The 17,985-nt window shown below is 33.8% G+C and overlaps 1 protein-coding gene across 2 annotated transcripts in view; it reads right to left on the bottom strand.

Annotated features, from left to right (window-relative positions):
- Window positions 1-17,738, bottom strand: part of LOC113177401 (phosphatidylinositol 3,4,5-trisphosphate 3-phosphatase TPTE2-like) — a 42,842-nt gene extending 25,104 nt beyond the window's left edge. Inside the window, exons 1-8 of one of the 2 annotated variants that reach the window (XM_026381918.1) lie at window positions 17,692-17,738; window positions 16,274-16,387; window positions 14,348-14,447; window positions 14,038-14,101; window positions 13,260-13,324; window positions 6,051-6,111; window positions 5,123-5,204; window positions 4,932-5,020 (exon numbers count right to left, since the gene is read on the bottom strand). In XM_026381918.1, the coding sequence (XP_026237703.1) occupies window positions 4,932-5,020; window positions 5,123-5,204; window positions 6,051-6,111; window positions 13,260-13,324; window positions 14,038-14,101; window positions 14,348-14,447; window positions 16,274-16,387; window positions 17,692-17,723 (607 nt within the window). In that variant the 5' untranslated portion in view covers window positions 17,724-17,738. The remainder of the gene's footprint in view (window positions 1-4,931; window positions 5,021-5,122; window positions 5,205-6,050; window positions 6,112-13,259; window positions 13,325-14,037; window positions 14,102-14,347; window positions 14,448-16,273; window positions 16,388-17,691) is intronic. The other variant, XM_026381919.1, reaches the window with a different exon arrangement.
- Window positions 17,739-17,985: the final 247 nt, after the last annotated feature.

Here is a 17,985-nt window from a genome sequence, read left to right on the forward strand (position 1 = left end):
TCAACATTTGACCTAGCTATCTCACTCCTTGGTTTATACTCAAAGGACTTAAAATTAGCATACTACAGTGACTTAGCCATATTAATGTTTATAGCAGCTCAATTCACAATGGCTAAAATATGGAACCAACCTAGATGTCCTTCAACAGATGAATGGATAAAGAAAATGTGGTACATATACACAATGAAATATTACTCAGCTTTCTTTAAGGGTTAGGCTTAGAATGAAATTATTGCATTTGCAGGTAAATGGATGGTGTTAGAGAATATCATGCTAAGTGAAATAAGCCAATTCCCAAACACCAAAAGCTGATATTTTCTCTAATAAGTGGATGCTGATCTAGACAGGGGAAGGGGGAATAGGGAAGAATGAAGGAATTTTGGTTTGTCTAGAGGGGAGTGAGGAGAGGGTTGGGATTGTGGGGATAGGAAGGACGATAAAAAGAGAGAGACATTATTACTCTATATACATGTATGATTACATCACTGGAGTAATTCTAAACCATGTACAGCTAGAGGAATGAGAAGTTGTATTCCATTTGTGTACTATATGTCAAAATGTAAAATAAATAAATAAAATAATTAAAAAAATTTTTTGTATGTTTTTCTCCTGTCAATCTGTCATATGTCAATTTGATTCTTAGGGCCCGATGAAAAGTCCTAAAGGGGCAAAGGTAAAATTTTGCCTCCTTTATACCACCTTTTATGACTTTTTATAAAAATCCTTAAACTTCTTTTCCAAGTTGTGTCTGTCATCCTTCCCCATGAAGTAGAACTTACACTCCAAATTCCTGACTCTATAAAGCAGAAAACTAAAGTTGTTGAGAGCCACAGCCGAAGGGGCCCCAGAAAACTTCTAGCTGCCAGCAAACTTCCAGCTGCCAGCTGATGATTGGCTCACAGCCCCAGCAAACTTCTAGCTGCCAACTGATTGGCTCCTCTGCGATGATGCTCATTGGGTTGTTTCCCCGCCCTTTCAGACCACGGAGCTGCTCATTGGGGGACTTTTTTTGGCTCTACCCACGCAACCCAGCCAATCGGCCTCAAGAGCAGGAGGAGTGGGGGAGGTTGAGAGGCTTGTGGGAAGCCGGTGGTGGCAGTTGGGCTCTGAAGGTTTTCCTGAAGAGCTGTGTGGTTTGGTGTCTAAAAATAAAGTTCGTTTCTTTTGACAAGTGGCTCCTGAATTGTGCCCAGCCAGACTGCGGCAAAAGTGATTATCCACATACCAACAATGGGTAGGGGTGTGTGTGTATGTGTGAGTGTGTGTGTGTCCCTTAGTTATTTACAGCACTTAAAATCTAATTGAAGTAATTTCTTATTTAAGATCTTCAGACTAAAACAGTCCTTTGAGAATTTGACTGCCTCAGTGATACAACAAATGAAGGTATACCTTGCAGCATTCAGTAAAACACATTGAAATGTTAGAGAAGTTTAAATATTCACCTGTATTATTTAAATAAAAAGTTGTTCATTGCTTACCTATAAAGTTAAGGAAAGATAAGTTTAGTATTATAAACTGATGGTATAATATTGAAGGATACTATAACAGCCAATATTATTGAGTCATTGTCATTTCTTGCCAGGTACTCTACATATTTCATTTTAATCCTTACAACATAACTATGAAATTTGTACTGTCATAATATGTGCATTTTACATATCATAAAACTAAGGCATAGAGAGTTTAAATAATTTACTCAATACCACATAATCATTAAATGACACAGTTTGAGGGCTGGGGCTGTGGCTCAGCTGTAGCGCACTTGCCTGGCATGTGTGAGACACTGGGTTTGATTCTCAACACCACATATAAACAAACAAATAAATAAATATCTATACACAAGTTAAAAATAACATTTTAAAAAAATGACACAGTTTGAATTCAAACCCAGATATTTTATTTTAAAATCTGTGTTTTTAACCATTATGTTATAATAGCTGAAATTTTTCAACTGTCTTTTATTTTTCAGTCCTTCAAACAAACAAAAAACAACTGACAAGGATAGACTTTTATATATTTATATGTATCAACATATTTTGCAAGTTTATTCAGTCAGGGATATATTAGATGTAGTTGGACACAATACCTTTATTTTATTTATTTATTTTTATGTGGTGCTGAGGATCAAACCCAACACCTCACATGTACTAGGCAAGAGTGATCTACCACTAAGCCACAACTCCAGCCTCAAGGATAAACTTTGATTAAAAAAAAAATCTATAAAAGAAGATTAAGAAAGTTCTCGGTGAATTCTAGTGTTTGGACCCAGTTGGAATTATATTCCAGAAAATTTTAAATCCCTGACTGAACAAACATGCAAAAGATTTGATCAACATCATTAGATATTCCCCTGGTAGAGAACATGAGGGGTGCTTTTAACCTAGCACTGATCTATCTGACTTACTACTTTGAAAATCAAGAGATGGTAGATTCTCTAAACTGTAAGACAGTAATTTTGATGTTAATTCAGGGAGAAATTTTAACACAGATATACTTAAAAGGATTGGTTGTGTTCACCTTGATGAAGAGGCCATGATCATTCAAGCCCAATATGAATTTTCAAAGTTACAATAGATTTATTTCATTTATTTTTGGTGACCTTCATGGTATTCTCTATTACTCTGTTCTCTGTATACCAAACTCTCATGATAATCTTTTTATAACATCTCTGCTCAAATATAATTTTATTGGTGACACTCTCTTTGACCATCTATATATCAATAAGCAACCTCTCCCTGACTTCATATTCTCCTTTTTCTTTTTTTTTTTCCAGTGGCACTCATCACTATCCAATAATGCACACACGTTTTTTTTTTTTTCCTTGTTAAACAATACACTATGGTTTCCTCAGAGGACAGCAAATGTATTTGCTTTGTACATTGTCACATCTCCTGCAATTGGACAGTATCTGTTTAGTGTATGAATAACTGAACATGTTTGCCCTTTAAATTTATCATGATATCTAGTCCTTGAACCACTCCTTTTTCTTTTTTTACTTTCATTTCCTTGTCTATCTAGATGCAATTCAATATTGTGGTTAAACATTGCCAATAACATTACAACTTTGAGACTTCTGGGTCCTTTTGCTGTACTCACTCTGTAAAAGCCTAGTACTGATTTTAGAAAAGGAGACTCAGAGACACAAATAAAGGGGTGGGGCAAAATCACTGATATAATATATATTTAATAGCACCATAAGAGTAACTTTATGCCCATCATTTTTAAACTTTAAATGAAAACAATACTATTTAAAACATTGGTTCAATAAGAGAAAGCTTAAACACTGCAATAAAATTACATTAAAAATTACATTTAGTCCAAGTCTTTCTCATCACCTCCCTCCAAAGGACAAGGTAAAATTCTTTTAAAGTCTATAAGAAAGCAATGATTCCTATATTTTATGAATTCTTGTAAATAATGATAAAAATTCCTAACTCAATACATTATTATAACTGATTTCCAAACTTCACAATTACAGAAGATTACTTTAGTCCAGTCTCACTTATGAATGTAGATATTTTTAAAAACTCAATTGAAATATTTTCGCAGTTAATTCAGTAACGTAGAAAATACAAAGTGCCTTTTATCTCAAGGATGCAAGTATCATATTAGAAATCCATATTTATTTAATATATTCACAGATTAAAGGAGACATACCTTACACTTGTCTTGGTAAGTTCAGGAAAACATGTTCACTAAAACTTATCATACATTCATGACTTTAAAAATTAAGAAAAACTATGAAATTTCCTTAACTTGCCAAAAAAAATCTACAAAAATACCCACTAAATACATCATGTTAATGATGTAATGTCTTAGTATTCTCTTTGAGGGCAAAAACTAAAAAAAAAAAAATTCCTACCACTCACTGCCTCCATCTAATAATGTGCTTCAGGATATAGCTAGTATAGTAAGAAAAGAAAATGAAATGAAACATACAAGGATTAAAATAGAAGTAACATCTAGAATTTAGGACGTTCCTTTTATCATTTTCTCATCTTCTGTCAGAAAAAGCAACTTTGGTTTTATTTTTGGCTTACTCCAACGGGTAAGCTATAAAGTAGAAAGAATTATTTCTGATTAATAGCAGAAACTTGTTTTTCAGACTCAAATATATAAGGTCTCTGCTCTTTTAAAAGCTCTAAGCTAAATCAAGAGCTAGGAACTGTTCATACAAATAAAAGTTTTTGAAAGGAAAAAAAAATAAAATAGAAGTAACAAACTTTCATATTTGTAGACTGGAAAAATCCAACCAAATTTACAGGCAAACCTCTAAATGTAAATAAAGAATTTAGGAAAAATGCTAGATATGAAGTCAACATTAAAAAATCAATACCTAAATCAAGGATGTAGGCTGAAATCTTCAGAATAGTTACTAAAAGAAAAACTGGGATGGGGGTGTATCTCATTGGTAGAGTGCATGCCTAGCATGCATAGGCCCTGGGTTCAATCCCTGGCACTGAAAAAAAAAAAAAAACAAGTTAAACACCATTTATATTTTGACAGATATAAATTGGCAATTTAAAAATGAAAAACCCAGGGTTGAGGTTGTGACTCAGTGGTAGAGCGCTTACCCAGCACATGTGAGGCCTTGGGTTCGATCCTCAGCACCACATAAAAATAAATAAAATAAAGGTATTGTATCCAACTATAACTAAAAAATAAATATTAAAAAAATGAAAAACCCAAATAATCAATACTCAAAGGCAAATATGCTTGACCTTCTTTAGCTTTTTTTCCCTTGCTTTATTCCTTTCTTTACTCTTTCCGGCCCCTTCCTTATTTCCTTTCCTTTCTTCAGTCTTAAAGCTAATATTTTAAAATGTTAAAACTACTATACTGATTAATAGCAATGTTTATCTTGTTCTTGTACCTCTATTTATCTTTTCAATGTCTTTACAAAAAAGGAAATAAAAGAAAAGCATTATTACCTTTGCCTCCCTTACAGTGAATCACTAGGATATTTTTATCATCTTGAGCCATCCACGCATTTGCTTCATTGGAGAACACCACCATCTCTCTGATTTTAAATGTAAGATTTTCAGTTGAATTAAATTTTTTTTTTAAATCAAGCCCGATGTATTAACTCTTCTTTTAATAGTCAATGTGGAATAAAACTTACTTCAAAGTAGGGACATTATGATCATCAATCATGATTCTATGGATCCTATTATGGAAGTACTTAGGATCATAACTTCTTTCACCTAAAATAAAAAAATACATATGTCATATCTCTTTTCCTAATAACATAGTAAATGATGAAATTATGAATAGTTTGAATTTTCCTTTAGAAATTCTCTATCTTCAGAAGAAGCTTTTTGAGTAGCTCTTACTGCTCTAAAGTAATTGTAGAGAATCTCAAAAACATAAAGACAGAAGTGGTTTGTCCATAGCAGGTATTCTACATTTGAATTAGTTTTGTTTAATAGATTCCCTTTTAGCTTTCTAGAAGGCTACTCATTATATAACTGTAGGATAATTAGAAACCAAGGAGTAGAGGAAAATGTAGCTAAAAAAGATGGTTGCCATTGAAGATGTTTATTTTATAATATACAAGTGGAAGAAAATAACATGAGAGACAAAGTGGTAAACTAGAGTATAATCTGTTTTCTAAAGGGTCATTTGTTTTATTTCTTTCTTTCTTTCTTTCTTTATTTATTTATCTATCCCATTAGTTTCTATGTTTTCAGCAAGACCCACTCCTGATGGGTTAGAGAACATGTTTGTCTAATTGTCTAATGTCTTCAACACAATTTGTAAGGGAAAACAGATTTTCCTAAACCTGAACACCCGAGCAGACCTTCCCTAAAATTGTTTGCCTCCATTCCACCTCTTCGGTCCCGCAAGGCCTGCTTCCCTCAGAGCAAACTATGCTGTTGAACTAACTTTTCCTACAAACAGGGCAGCACAAGATGAAGATTTTTTTATTTTATCAAATTCTCCACCATTAAATACTTATGATTAAATATAATGTAAAAGTGGAATCTTCTTCTTATATGCAGTAATCTGTTTTCTATCTATGATAACAAAGTATTGAGTCATATACATACTGCATAGATTATACACTTGATAGTGGTTTTCATGCTTCAAGTCTAAGAATCGTGAAACTTCCTAAAAAAGACAGACACAAATTTTTATATATCCAGTATAACCCATGAGTAACCTAAAATGATTATTAATTTTTATTCACCTGTCACTGGTAGCTTCAGGGAAATTCAAGACATATGAGGGTATGTGCATTCTAAATCATATGTAACCAGCTGATTATTTTCAAATAGCCCACAGAGCCAGCTTGGCTACTTAGATTAACCTGTACTATACATAGACATTGTTTAAGCTACCAGAGAAGGAAACTGGCTGGTTAATTAGCTTAGGTAAATTTCTTTCAAATCATTAATTCATGGCAAGTAATAAATGGTTGCTATTCAAATCTAATTCTGAATAGATATCTCCTATATAATTACCTGGATATTACAGTCTAAGCACTATGTAAATAAATAAGCATAAATATAATATAGTTGTGTGTGGTATAAATGATAGAAAAAGATAAATTATATCAAATTTTAGATAAGTGATAGAAACATGGAGACTTTTTAGCTTATCTGATTTTTATGTTATAGGACTGGGGTTGTGGCTCAGCGGCACATTGCTCGCCTCACTTGTGTGGGACCCTGGGTTCCATCCTCAGCACTACATAAAAATAAATAAATAAAATAAAGGTGTTGTGTACAACTACAACTAAAAAATAAATATTTAAAAATATGAATATGTATATATGTGTGCATATGTATATGTACATAAATGCATAACTTTTAAAACAAGAAACAAATAGTAGTTATTATTGAAAATAGAGTTAAGACCACCATATTAATCCAATAATGTTCCTAGAAAACTTATCTACCTGAAACATGCACACACATATTTCCGTGCAATAGAAAAAATAACTGTCACAACATTAAAAAGCTGATTAGTACCATCAGAGTGTGTTTACTGGCTTAATATTTAGAAGAAGTAAACTAAGCTATCAAAGTAATCACATTGTAAATTAGTTATTTCTGTGTCAGAAGGAAATGATGAGTAAAAAAGACAAACACCTTGAGTCTGCACAGAATGGGAGTTTTATACACTTCAAAAATTCATGTGATGTTTTTCACTCAAATAAAATCCAGATACAAATGAGAAATCAAATGTAAAACCACCCAAATATCTCTAAGAAATTTAAATAAACAGTATTCAATTCTTTGGATAATGACTTAAGTGTTGAGTAAATGGAATAGCAATAGGTTTAGGTTTGACTTAAAAACGGGCAACTTCTGTTTTAAAAAATGCCACAACAGGGCTGGGGATGTGGCTCAAGTGGTATTGTGCTTGCCTGGCATGCGTGCGGCCTGAGTTCGATCCTCAGCACCATATACAAATAAAGATGTTGTGACTGCCAAAAAATAAAATATTAAAAATTCTCTCTCTCTCTCTCTCTCTCTCTCTCTCTCTCTAAAAAAAATGCCACAACAAACAGGGGAAAAGATTTATCATTAAAGTCAACTGAATGGCAACCATGCCAAGTGTAATAAATTAATAACTCATTAATTTAATTTAAATTAGTAACTACAATTTTAAATAGTACCCTTTCAACCAATAGATAAATGGACCAAAGACCTAAATAATCACAAAAGAGAAAAATCCAATGAATTAACAACCTATGTAATATACAGCCTTGCTGATCAAAAAGGGAAAACAACAATGAAATGCCATTTTCACTTATGAAATCAGCCCTTTCCCTTCAAATGAAAAAGTCCAATGCTGGCCAATATGGCATGAAAATAAAACTTTTGATTTGTTGCTATTACAACCTCATGGATTTGGCAATATGTAGTAAGAATCCTAAAAATATTCATATTCTTTAACTAGGTAATTTCACTCCTAGGATTCTAACTAGAAATAGTCTTCTACTCAATAGTGTTATTTATAATAGTGACAGTGCAATGAAATATCATGCAACCATTAGAATACAGTCTTGAACTGCGTTCTCTCAATAAGAAAATTCTCTCTCACACTGGTAAATTTATGTGCAGCTTTTTTAGTATACCCATATATAAGAACAGCATATTTGCTTCTTTGGTGAAAATAATAATATACCTAGGTAATTAAGTTTTAGAGACCCCTTGGATCTCCATATTTCTCTTAATGTCCCCAAAATTATTTTAATGATTTGATTTTCCAGCATGAGCCCATCCTTGACTCAATGTATAGATATTGTTGTAACTTTTGTTTTCTGATCTAAGTAGTTTACTGAACAACTCTAAATACCTCCTAGCCAAATTAACTGAGAAGGAACACAGGCATCTAGAGAAAAGTTCAACTCTACCAAGAATCTACAAAGACCACAATCTGTCACTAAATGGATAATTTGGGTCCTCACCCAGAATAAAGAGTATTCAATTGAACCAAGGCCAAAAAATTAAAAGATAGCCAGGAAGATTTTAGGATTGTAGGTAAGATATATCTGATTTTCCTTAATATTTCAACCTTTGTGTGGGCTAAGATTACAACCTCATTTTCTGTGAAAGCAGAAAATTTGTCTTTCACCTTTGGGTTTTCTTAAATCTGCCAAACACTTCTTTCTGCCCAGAGTAGCACATTTCTTGATGTAGGAGCAAAGGCACATCTTTACTGGTATGATGTGGCAGTGGTGGCAAATTTGTTGATGCGTCCACCATCATATTTTTCTCCATTAATTCTATGGGTCCCACATCTGTACAACTCTTGCTACTTTGAGGAAGCATTTAACATTTTTCTGCTAGCCAATTTCCCATTTGTGAAAATTTATCCATGCTTTATATACTCATCATTGCCCAAACCATAATTCTAAAACTGTCATCTCTTTTAAGTATAATCATGTGGAATCACATGACTCCTGGACATCATCCTGGGAGTTAAGTATGCTCAAATCTGAATTCTTCACCCTTTAGTCAACCTTGATTTAAAATAGTTCTTATCTATAATATGACATTCACTGTGTAGGATATCCTGTTACCACTGAATATACTGTCACTGAAGTAGCTTCATAGCTTAGTTCTCAGTCTGCCCAGGTAATTGAACTAATAATTTAGATTTGAGCCTATGCCTTGGCAAAAAAGAAAGACTAAATATTAGTTCAGCCATTAGGTTTGCTTTTTTTTTTTCTTTTTCTTTTTTTGGTACTCAGAATTGACTTTAAAGGTACTCTAACTCTTGCTACATCCCCAGCCCTTTTTATTATAAAATAGGGTCTTTCTAAGTTCTGAGGTTGGCATCAAACTTGTGATCCTCCTGCCTCATTCTCTTGAGTATCTGGGATTAAAAGTGTTTTCACTATGCCTGGCAAGTTATGCTTTTTGTGTGGCTCATGATTTGTGGATTTTATGAAAATAGGTGATTCATCTTTGGATATTTTGATTAAAAATGGTAAAGGGATCAATGACTTATTAGGGTATTTGTCAATACCAAGCAAGTAGCAGTAAAAAAAAATGATAGAAACTAATAATCTAGAGACCAGAAGCCAAGAGTAATGTTTATATTTGGATTTACATGCTAAATTATGGTCCTGGGTTTTATTTTTTCTTTTTAATATTTGGTACTGGGGACTGAACCCAGGGGCACTTAACTATTGAGCTATATATTCCAGGCCCTTCTTATTTTTTGAGATAGGGTCTTGCTAAATTGCTGAGGGCCTCACTAAGATTCTGAGGCTGGCTTTGAATGTGCAATCCACCTGCTTAAACCTCCTGAGCCACTGGGATTACAGGTGTACACCACTGTGCCCACTAGGTCCTGGGTTTTTAAAAACATATTCCAGATATTATTAAGTACCACTAAAATACTAACCACCAAATTTTAAAAAGAAAAAATGGCTCCATTTAGACAAACTGTAATTAACTGACAATAATTAATTCAACATACTAAAAAACATTATTAGCAATCAAGGGATGCTTTACCTATAAGATGATTCTGCCAGTTTGGGGAAGTGAATTAAATTTGTTAAACATGCACCTTCAACAGTATTATATTTGTTAAATATAGATTACTCTAACTCAATATTTTCAGTTTCATATATTCTAAAGTTATGTGAGCTATGACTTCCCTGTCAAAATTTCTGGCTCCCAAATTTAAACCTCTTTCTTTTTTCCCTCCTTTTCTAATTGGTGCATTATAGTTGTACATATGGTGGAATTTGTTGTTACATATTTGTACATGCACACAATATAATTTGGCCATTATCATTCCCTAGTATTTTCCCTTTTCCCTCTCTTCCTCCCTCCCTCTGTTCCCTTTCCTCTACTGTACTGATCTCCCTTGATTTTCATGAGATTCCCCCCTGCATCCCCCTCCCACCTTTCCTTTTCTTTTTCCTCTCTAGCTTCCACATATGAGAGAAAATATATGACCCTTGACCTTCTGAGTTTGGCTTATTCACTTAACATAATGCTCTCAAGTTCCATCCATTTTCCTGAAAATGATATAATCTCATTCTTTTTATGGCTGAATAAAACTCCACTGTGTATACATACCACATTTTTTTTTAAAGAGGGGGGGGGGAGAGAGAGAGAGAGAGAGAGAGAGAGAGAGAGAGAGAGAGAGAGAGTTTATTTATTTATTTATTTTAGTTGTCGGCGGACACAACATCTTTGTTGGTATGTGGTGCTGAGGATCGAACCCGGGCGGCACGCATGCCAGGCGAGCGCGCTACCGCTTGAGCCACATCCCCAGCCCGACATTTTTTGATCCATTTATCTGTTGATGAAACACCTATGGTGGTTTCATAGTTTGGCTACTGTGAATTGTGCTGCTCTAAAACTAGATTTGTATGTGTCACTATAACATGATGACTTTAATCCTTTGGAATAAATATTGAGGAGTGGTACAGCTGGATCATATGATGTTCCATGCTTAATCTTTTGAGGAACCTCCATACTGATTTCCATAATTGTTGTACTAATTTACTCCCATTACCAGTGTAAGGGTTCCTTTTTCTTCACATCCTCTCCAGCATTTATTATTGTTTGCTCTTGATGACTGCCATTCTGACTGGAGTGAGATGAAATCTGAATGTAGTTTTGATTTGCATTTCTCTAACTGCTAATGATGCTGAATATTTTTTCATATATTTGTTGGATATTTGTATTTCTTCTTTTGAGAAGTGTTAGTCCTCTCTTTTCATTTGTACTTTTTGATATTTAGAATTTTTAAATTTATGTAAAGTGGATTTTGTAGAATGTAATGTGTTTTGCAGGATGTAATGTGACTGTCAAGCAGTATATAATTATATGCTTTCTGTGTGCACATGCTTGCATTTTAATTATAGTGTTCTATAAAGCAATAAATCTTAATGTTTTCATTGTTTTAAAAAAACAGCCATCAGTTTATAAAATAATATGAGATGAATCTGACAGAATTTATTTTGAAGATTAAAAGCCAGTTACAAAAGACCTACTATATGATTCCACTTACATGAAATTCAAGGAAAAGTAAAATTAATCTGTGATAAGTCAAAATAGTAATTGTTTCTGGTGTTTTGAAGTATTGTCTGGAAAGGGGCAAGAAATTTTCAATACCTTTATAGGGGTGTTGGCTACATGCATGTATACTTATACATAATTTCATCAAGTACACAGTGCAATTTACAGTATACTTCAATAAACATAAAATTTTATATGCATATGTATAATTATGTATATAGTCATGTGCCACATAATGACCAACAGTGGTCTCATAAGCTTATGTTCCCTAGTGTCCCTGTAATTGTTTTAGTTTATTTAAGTACTATATTTCACTGTTTTTTTTCAGTCTAAAAATTAGTTTATGGGCTGGATTGTGGCTCCATGGTAGAGCACTCACCTAGCATGCATGAGGCACTGAGTTCGATCCTCAGCACCACATAACAATAAAATAGAGGTATTGTGTCCACCTACAACTAAAAAAAATGAATAAATAATTAAATATTTAAAAATAAACAATAAAAATTAGTTTACAGCCTTTCACTGCATAATTACCACATGGTATAATTCTGTTCATCATGTATTCACATATGGATGCACATTTGTCTTCTTATGACTTGGGTGGGTTTTTTTGGGTGCTATAGTACTAATGATAAACACATTTTTTTTATGAGTAGCACTAAGGACTGCACACCAGATATGAAAATAAATGATGCTGGCACCGAATCTTCCAACACACAAGATTAAGTTTTGCAAGTCCATAGCTTAGAAAACCAAGGTAATATTTCAACTATAAAGCACAAATCAAATGAAAGCTAAACTCTTATGAAGAAATGATATGTGTTAACTTGGACTGTTTGGTTTTAACATATATTCACAATGATGTGATCACTCAATACAACATATCTTATCATTAAAAGACACATGATTGCATTTATATATAGGCATACATACATACTGATATATAATTACATTTATATTGGGGTAAAATAAATGTAATAATACACACATAAATGCTAACTTCTTAATGTCTTTCAGCTGGAATTTCTTCAATAGCAAACAGCCCTATATGTTTGAAATTAATTTAGTCATCCACAGAGCCCAAAATGTTATTCCTCCATTATAATTTAGAATACCAATCTAAAAGCATACATTTTAGTTACAGCTTTCCCTTTCTTCTCCCGATAAACAATGAAAAATGACCATAATTCTTTGCAATTTCTCCTATTCTACTCCTCAAATACAGACTGGTTTTGTAGTTTGCTTCGGCCAATAGAATGAAGTAGATGCCACATTATACTAGTATAGAGTCTGGGTCATAAGAAGCTTTGCATTCTTTTGCTTGCTGTTCCTTGGACCTTTGCTTCTGCCACCATGTAAACAAGATCGACCTAGTCTGCCTTGCGAAGAGACACTATGTAGAACCATCTAGCCAGGCATTTTAGACTAGCCAGTACTCCGATGACCCAAAAGCTATCCACAGATGTATGAGCAAGTCCAGATGAGATAGCCAGTTCTGTCCCTGATTATCAGAACCACCCAGTTAAGCCCAATCCAAATTCACAAACCACATGTCATAAGTGAAATAAAAGGTGTTGTTATAAGCCAGTATGTTTGAATGGTTTGTAAATAATAAAATCAAATTGATATCAACCCATTATGATTTTTTTTACCTGAAAGAGCAAACTTTTAGAAAAGTATTACTATCTCTGGGTCAGTATCAAGCTTATGACTTCATTGTCCATATTCACCGAGAAGTGAATATTTGTATATTAACATCCTTACCTGAATTGGATTCCTATAGAAAGACTGCTTTCCAGAAGATGGAAATGACATGGCAATAATACGATCTGGAAGTCAAAGTAATCACTACTATGAATGTCATTATAGATGTGAAACAATATACAAAAATCTAATCTATATTTAATCAGACTCCCTTTTCACAGAAAAGAACTTTCAGGATAGAGAAAAAAGCTACCACATTCTCAGTGTACAATATTTTATATTATATTTATGTAATTTATTTAGTTATTCAATAAATTTAGATAATATATTTAGTTATTCAAAAAAATTATCATTGAACTGACTGTATGCTATATGCCACAGATTTGTATTGACATCAGTCTAGAGCTTCCCCTGTAGTTGGAATTTATTTCTTGAACACCAAAGAAAAACCAGGAAGTCTGGGATCCAGTGATGATAGAAACTCCAGGTGCTTTCTATCCCTCTTGACTCAGAAAACCTGAGACCTACAAAACAGTGACCTCATTCTTTTGGGTTCAAGGAAAAAAAGGAGTCTCTCTGGGACTTTTGGAACCCAAGATGACTATCACAACTCAATAAATTCTAAATCAAACTCAAATAGAGTCAGCTGAAAATCCATTCCACCAAGTAGACCTGATTTGAAATGAATGAAATTTTCCATTACCAGGGAATGTGTCTTCATGGGTAAAGGATAATTTAAAAGAAAATACTTCAACAAGGCAAAACCAAAAGAAAATATTATTACTCATAAGAACAATTAGAAATTAACATAAATAAATCAACAGTTAAAGTCACAAACCAGTAATGTAAGTGAGGTCCAGGTCAAATCCATCCTTTGTGTATCTCCTTTTGTTTCCTGAAACCTGGGAGTTTAAAGCAATTTTACAATGTGTAAGATATAAATCAACATAAAAATAAAACATTATGTAAATATCTATAACCCTTATATTTTCTTAAACACAAAAGAAATGTGTGTGTGTGTGTGTGTGTGTGTGTGTGTGTGTGTGTGTGGTATTGAGGATTGAACCTAGGGCCTTGCACGTGCTAGGCAAATACTCTACCACTGAGATACTTTCCCAGCCCAAAATAAACGTGTTTTGCTTACTCACCAGCCTTCTGGTCAGCTTTTCAAGTTGTCTTTTTTGGTAAGCCAAATGAAACATTCTGATCAGACTGATAAGTCGCAGAGGTCGAAATAAAATGGTGAATCTGAATAAATTTATAGATAAAATTTAAAGATCCATTTTTGTTTCAGAAACAGAAGATTTTGTCAATATGGATTAAGTTTAACATTTTTTTTTTAAGTGGTACTGGGGATCAAACCCAGGGCCTCACATATGCTCATCAAGCACTCTACTACTGAGCATACCTCCTCCAGCCTTGTATTGTTTAGAACAGTGGTTCTTAGGCAGGAATAATTTTGCTTCAACTCACCTTGCCACCCATCTAGAGGATATTTGACAATGTCTGGAAATACTTCTGGTTGTCATAACGATTGGGTGTATATATTGGTGGGGTGTTACATCTAGTGAATAGAGGAATGTTGCTTAATACCCTACCCTGAATAAAACTGCCCTTTCCTGTAAACAAAGAATTATTTGCCTAAAATGTTAATAATGCTAAGGTTGAAAAATTCTGGTATAGAGGAAGTAAAAATACTCTTAGAATTTTTGGATTTCTTTTATGGTTTAAGACCAGCATGTTGGGGCTGGGGTTGTAGCTCAGTGATAGAGCACTTACCTAGCATGTATGAGGCACTGGGTTCAGTTCTCAGCACTGCATATAAATAAATAAAAAATAAAGGTCCATTCACAACTAAAAATATATTTTTAAAAAAATCAGTATGTTTTTCATTTTCCCCCCATGAAAACAAACTAAGGATTCTTGTTCACCTATGTTACTACTCCCTTCAGTAACAGAGGTTCACTACAGCCTGTATATGCTCATCAGGCAGGCTGCAGGCTGAGAGACTTCCCAAGTGCATTGGGTGGTGTCAGAGAGCTGCTGACTAGTAGTGTCTAATTTAAACATAAACAAACATCACCTAGAAAAGCTTGTTAGATCCCAGGTTGCAGGTTCCAGAATAACTAATTTGGTGGGTTTAGGGTTAGACATGAGGTGTTTTCTTGCATTTCTAGCAAGCTCTCACATGATGCTGAGGTTGCAATTGGAGGACCATATTGACTCTGATTATTTTCAAACTCCAAAGTCTATTATATAACACATTTAGTTGGGTTCTGAATTGAAGCCATGAGAAGCTAGGTTACCAAAAGGTGGTAGCTATTTGATTAATGAATAAGCCAAGAAAGCCCTTCAATGTCTACATCCTTATAGACATTTACTCTTCTTCATTGCCACAGTGAAAGAGAGGGATAGGGGGTGGGAAGAGGAAGGAGAAGGAGGAGGAAGAGAGGAAGGGAGGGAGAGAAAGAACTATTATTCACACACATTTACTTTCCTAATCTCTCATGGTTCTAACTTTGCCTCAGCTTTCTTCATTTCTACTACAAGTATACTTCAAAACTCTTCCTCTGTGTTGTATCTGTGTCACCTCCTGTTTTCCTGTTCAATGTGCTATGTTTTGGAGAATATGATTAGAGTCACTCAAATTTTCATATGCTTAAATCAATATACTCTATGTTGTAGGAAAAATTCAGGTAGATATATAGAATTTCATGTGTAAGGAATTTATGGCTGAAGCACAAATGGAATTTAGAGGGGATTTTAAAATGTAGTGAAGTTAAAGTAAACACAAGAGGCCAAGTCCCCATTCTCTTTGAGTGTTCCATCTTCTTTTTTCACCAAAAAGTATTTAGTGTATATACCTTTCACTGGCCTCTAAATGCCACCATCTTTTATAGTTTCAAAGTATGTGGGAATCTATCTTAACATTTCATTTTCAAGCAGCTTATTTGGCACAAAAGCAGAACACTCAAAGTTAAAAAGATGATACAAAATTAAAGCCATTGAAATGTAAAAAAATAAAAGAATGAAAGAAATGAAAAACTTCTAGAGGTAAGTCACATGTTTCATACCTGGAGACATTGCTGTGAAAGTCAAAAAGCATGTACAAGAGGTCAAATGCCAAAGTCACCCCAATAATGATAGAATCGAAGACATTAAATACATCAGAAAAATAATGTTGTTTCCTGCAATATAAAATAAAATGTTTATTCTCCCCAAGAAGGGATAGGAATATTTTAAGAGCACAAGTTTTTGACTTATCTTCAGTATGAATTCTACTTCAATGGTTTATTTAAAATGCATTGTCTATACTAGAACAAGGGAAAATATAACATTAATAGAAAGTTTTCAAGCAGTTTAGACACACACACACACACACACACACACACACACACACATATATGAGAAAAAGCAACAATATGGCAACTTAAGCTTAGTAAATAAGAGATATAACCAAACTATTAAACAAGAGGCAAGCTTTGTTTTCTCCTAGGCAGATGGGATGCTGGGCAGTTGGACGGTGGAAACTGAATATCTCACAGCCTCAGAGGATTTGGGACAGTGAGGAGTATATGAGAGGAGCTTGTGAGAAGAAGAAACTTTCACTATTTTGAATTCATTGTCTGGCCATGAATCCCAAAGGGCTTACATGGCCTCAGGTTGACTTACAACTACTACATTTTCTTCTTCAACACTGGCTCCTTTAAATCTCAGCATTGGTCCTCCAGGGAAAGCTTCTGATTTTGAGGCACCCTCTTTCAGGTTCTGAGTAACCTGGCACTGAGCAAATGTCTTTAGATCAAAGGCATGAGGATTAAAAAAAATCATCAGGAAAGGAGACAAACTGCCAGAGTTGCTCTGGAAAAAGTGAGTCTGGGGAACTTTCTTCATGACTTCCACGACAGTCCAGCCCCAAACCTTGGCTTACCCCTACCTTCTCAGAAAAACAGAAGAAAAAAAAAAAAGAAAAACAACAACTGCTGTGTTGTCCTGCCAATGAGATGAGTATGCCTCAGATCTCCTCTACACCTTAACAAAAGTTGTCATTTTAGCTGATGCAGGGATTATTCATGATCTATTATTTTGTATTTAACATACTATAAACTCTTGTTTGGAATTCAATTCTTAATGAAAGTATTAATATTTATACTTTACACGCACATTCCTCTTCTTAATGTACATGCAGACATATCATGTACATCATGTACATGTGCCTGGTCCCTTTTAAAAATTCCTTTAAATTTTATCTTTTGAAGGGACTATCTAGAATATATTGTTGGAGACTGTAGTGACAATTGCAATAATAACATTATTAAAGCCCCATCTATGATAAACTAGGTTTGGATTGTTGTTTCTCTGTGAACTATGCCTTCTAGGAGAATTATTTTGATAAAGAGAAGCACATTCAGTTGGGTTAACCTGATAATTATTTTCGGATGCTTCTTATAACAGTACAAAATAGCTTTAAGTTAAAAAAAATCAAACTTACCCTACTACATATATTTGAAGAAGAATATCCATGACGAAAAATAAAGCAATAGATAAAGAACTTATACGACATGCCAAAGAAACATATATATGGCGCTCAGTCAAAATTATGTCATTAACAACAAGAAACACATCCACAAAGATCAGCAAAATTCCAAATATTCTAAAACAAATAAAGATAATAAAGATAATGGGGATTTGCCTCCATAAATAGATAACATTAAAGCTAATGATTAGATACCAAAATGTCAATAAGTAGGATTAAACTGTTCATTGGGAGAAAGAACTGTATTGC

Source organism: Urocitellus parryii, chromosome 2 (genome assembly GCF_045843805.1).
Source record: "Urocitellus parryii isolate mUroPar1 chromosome 2, mUroPar1.hap1, whole genome shotgun sequence".
Classification (NCBI taxonomy): Eukaryota; Metazoa; Chordata; class Mammalia; order Rodentia; family Sciuridae; genus Urocitellus; species Urocitellus parryii.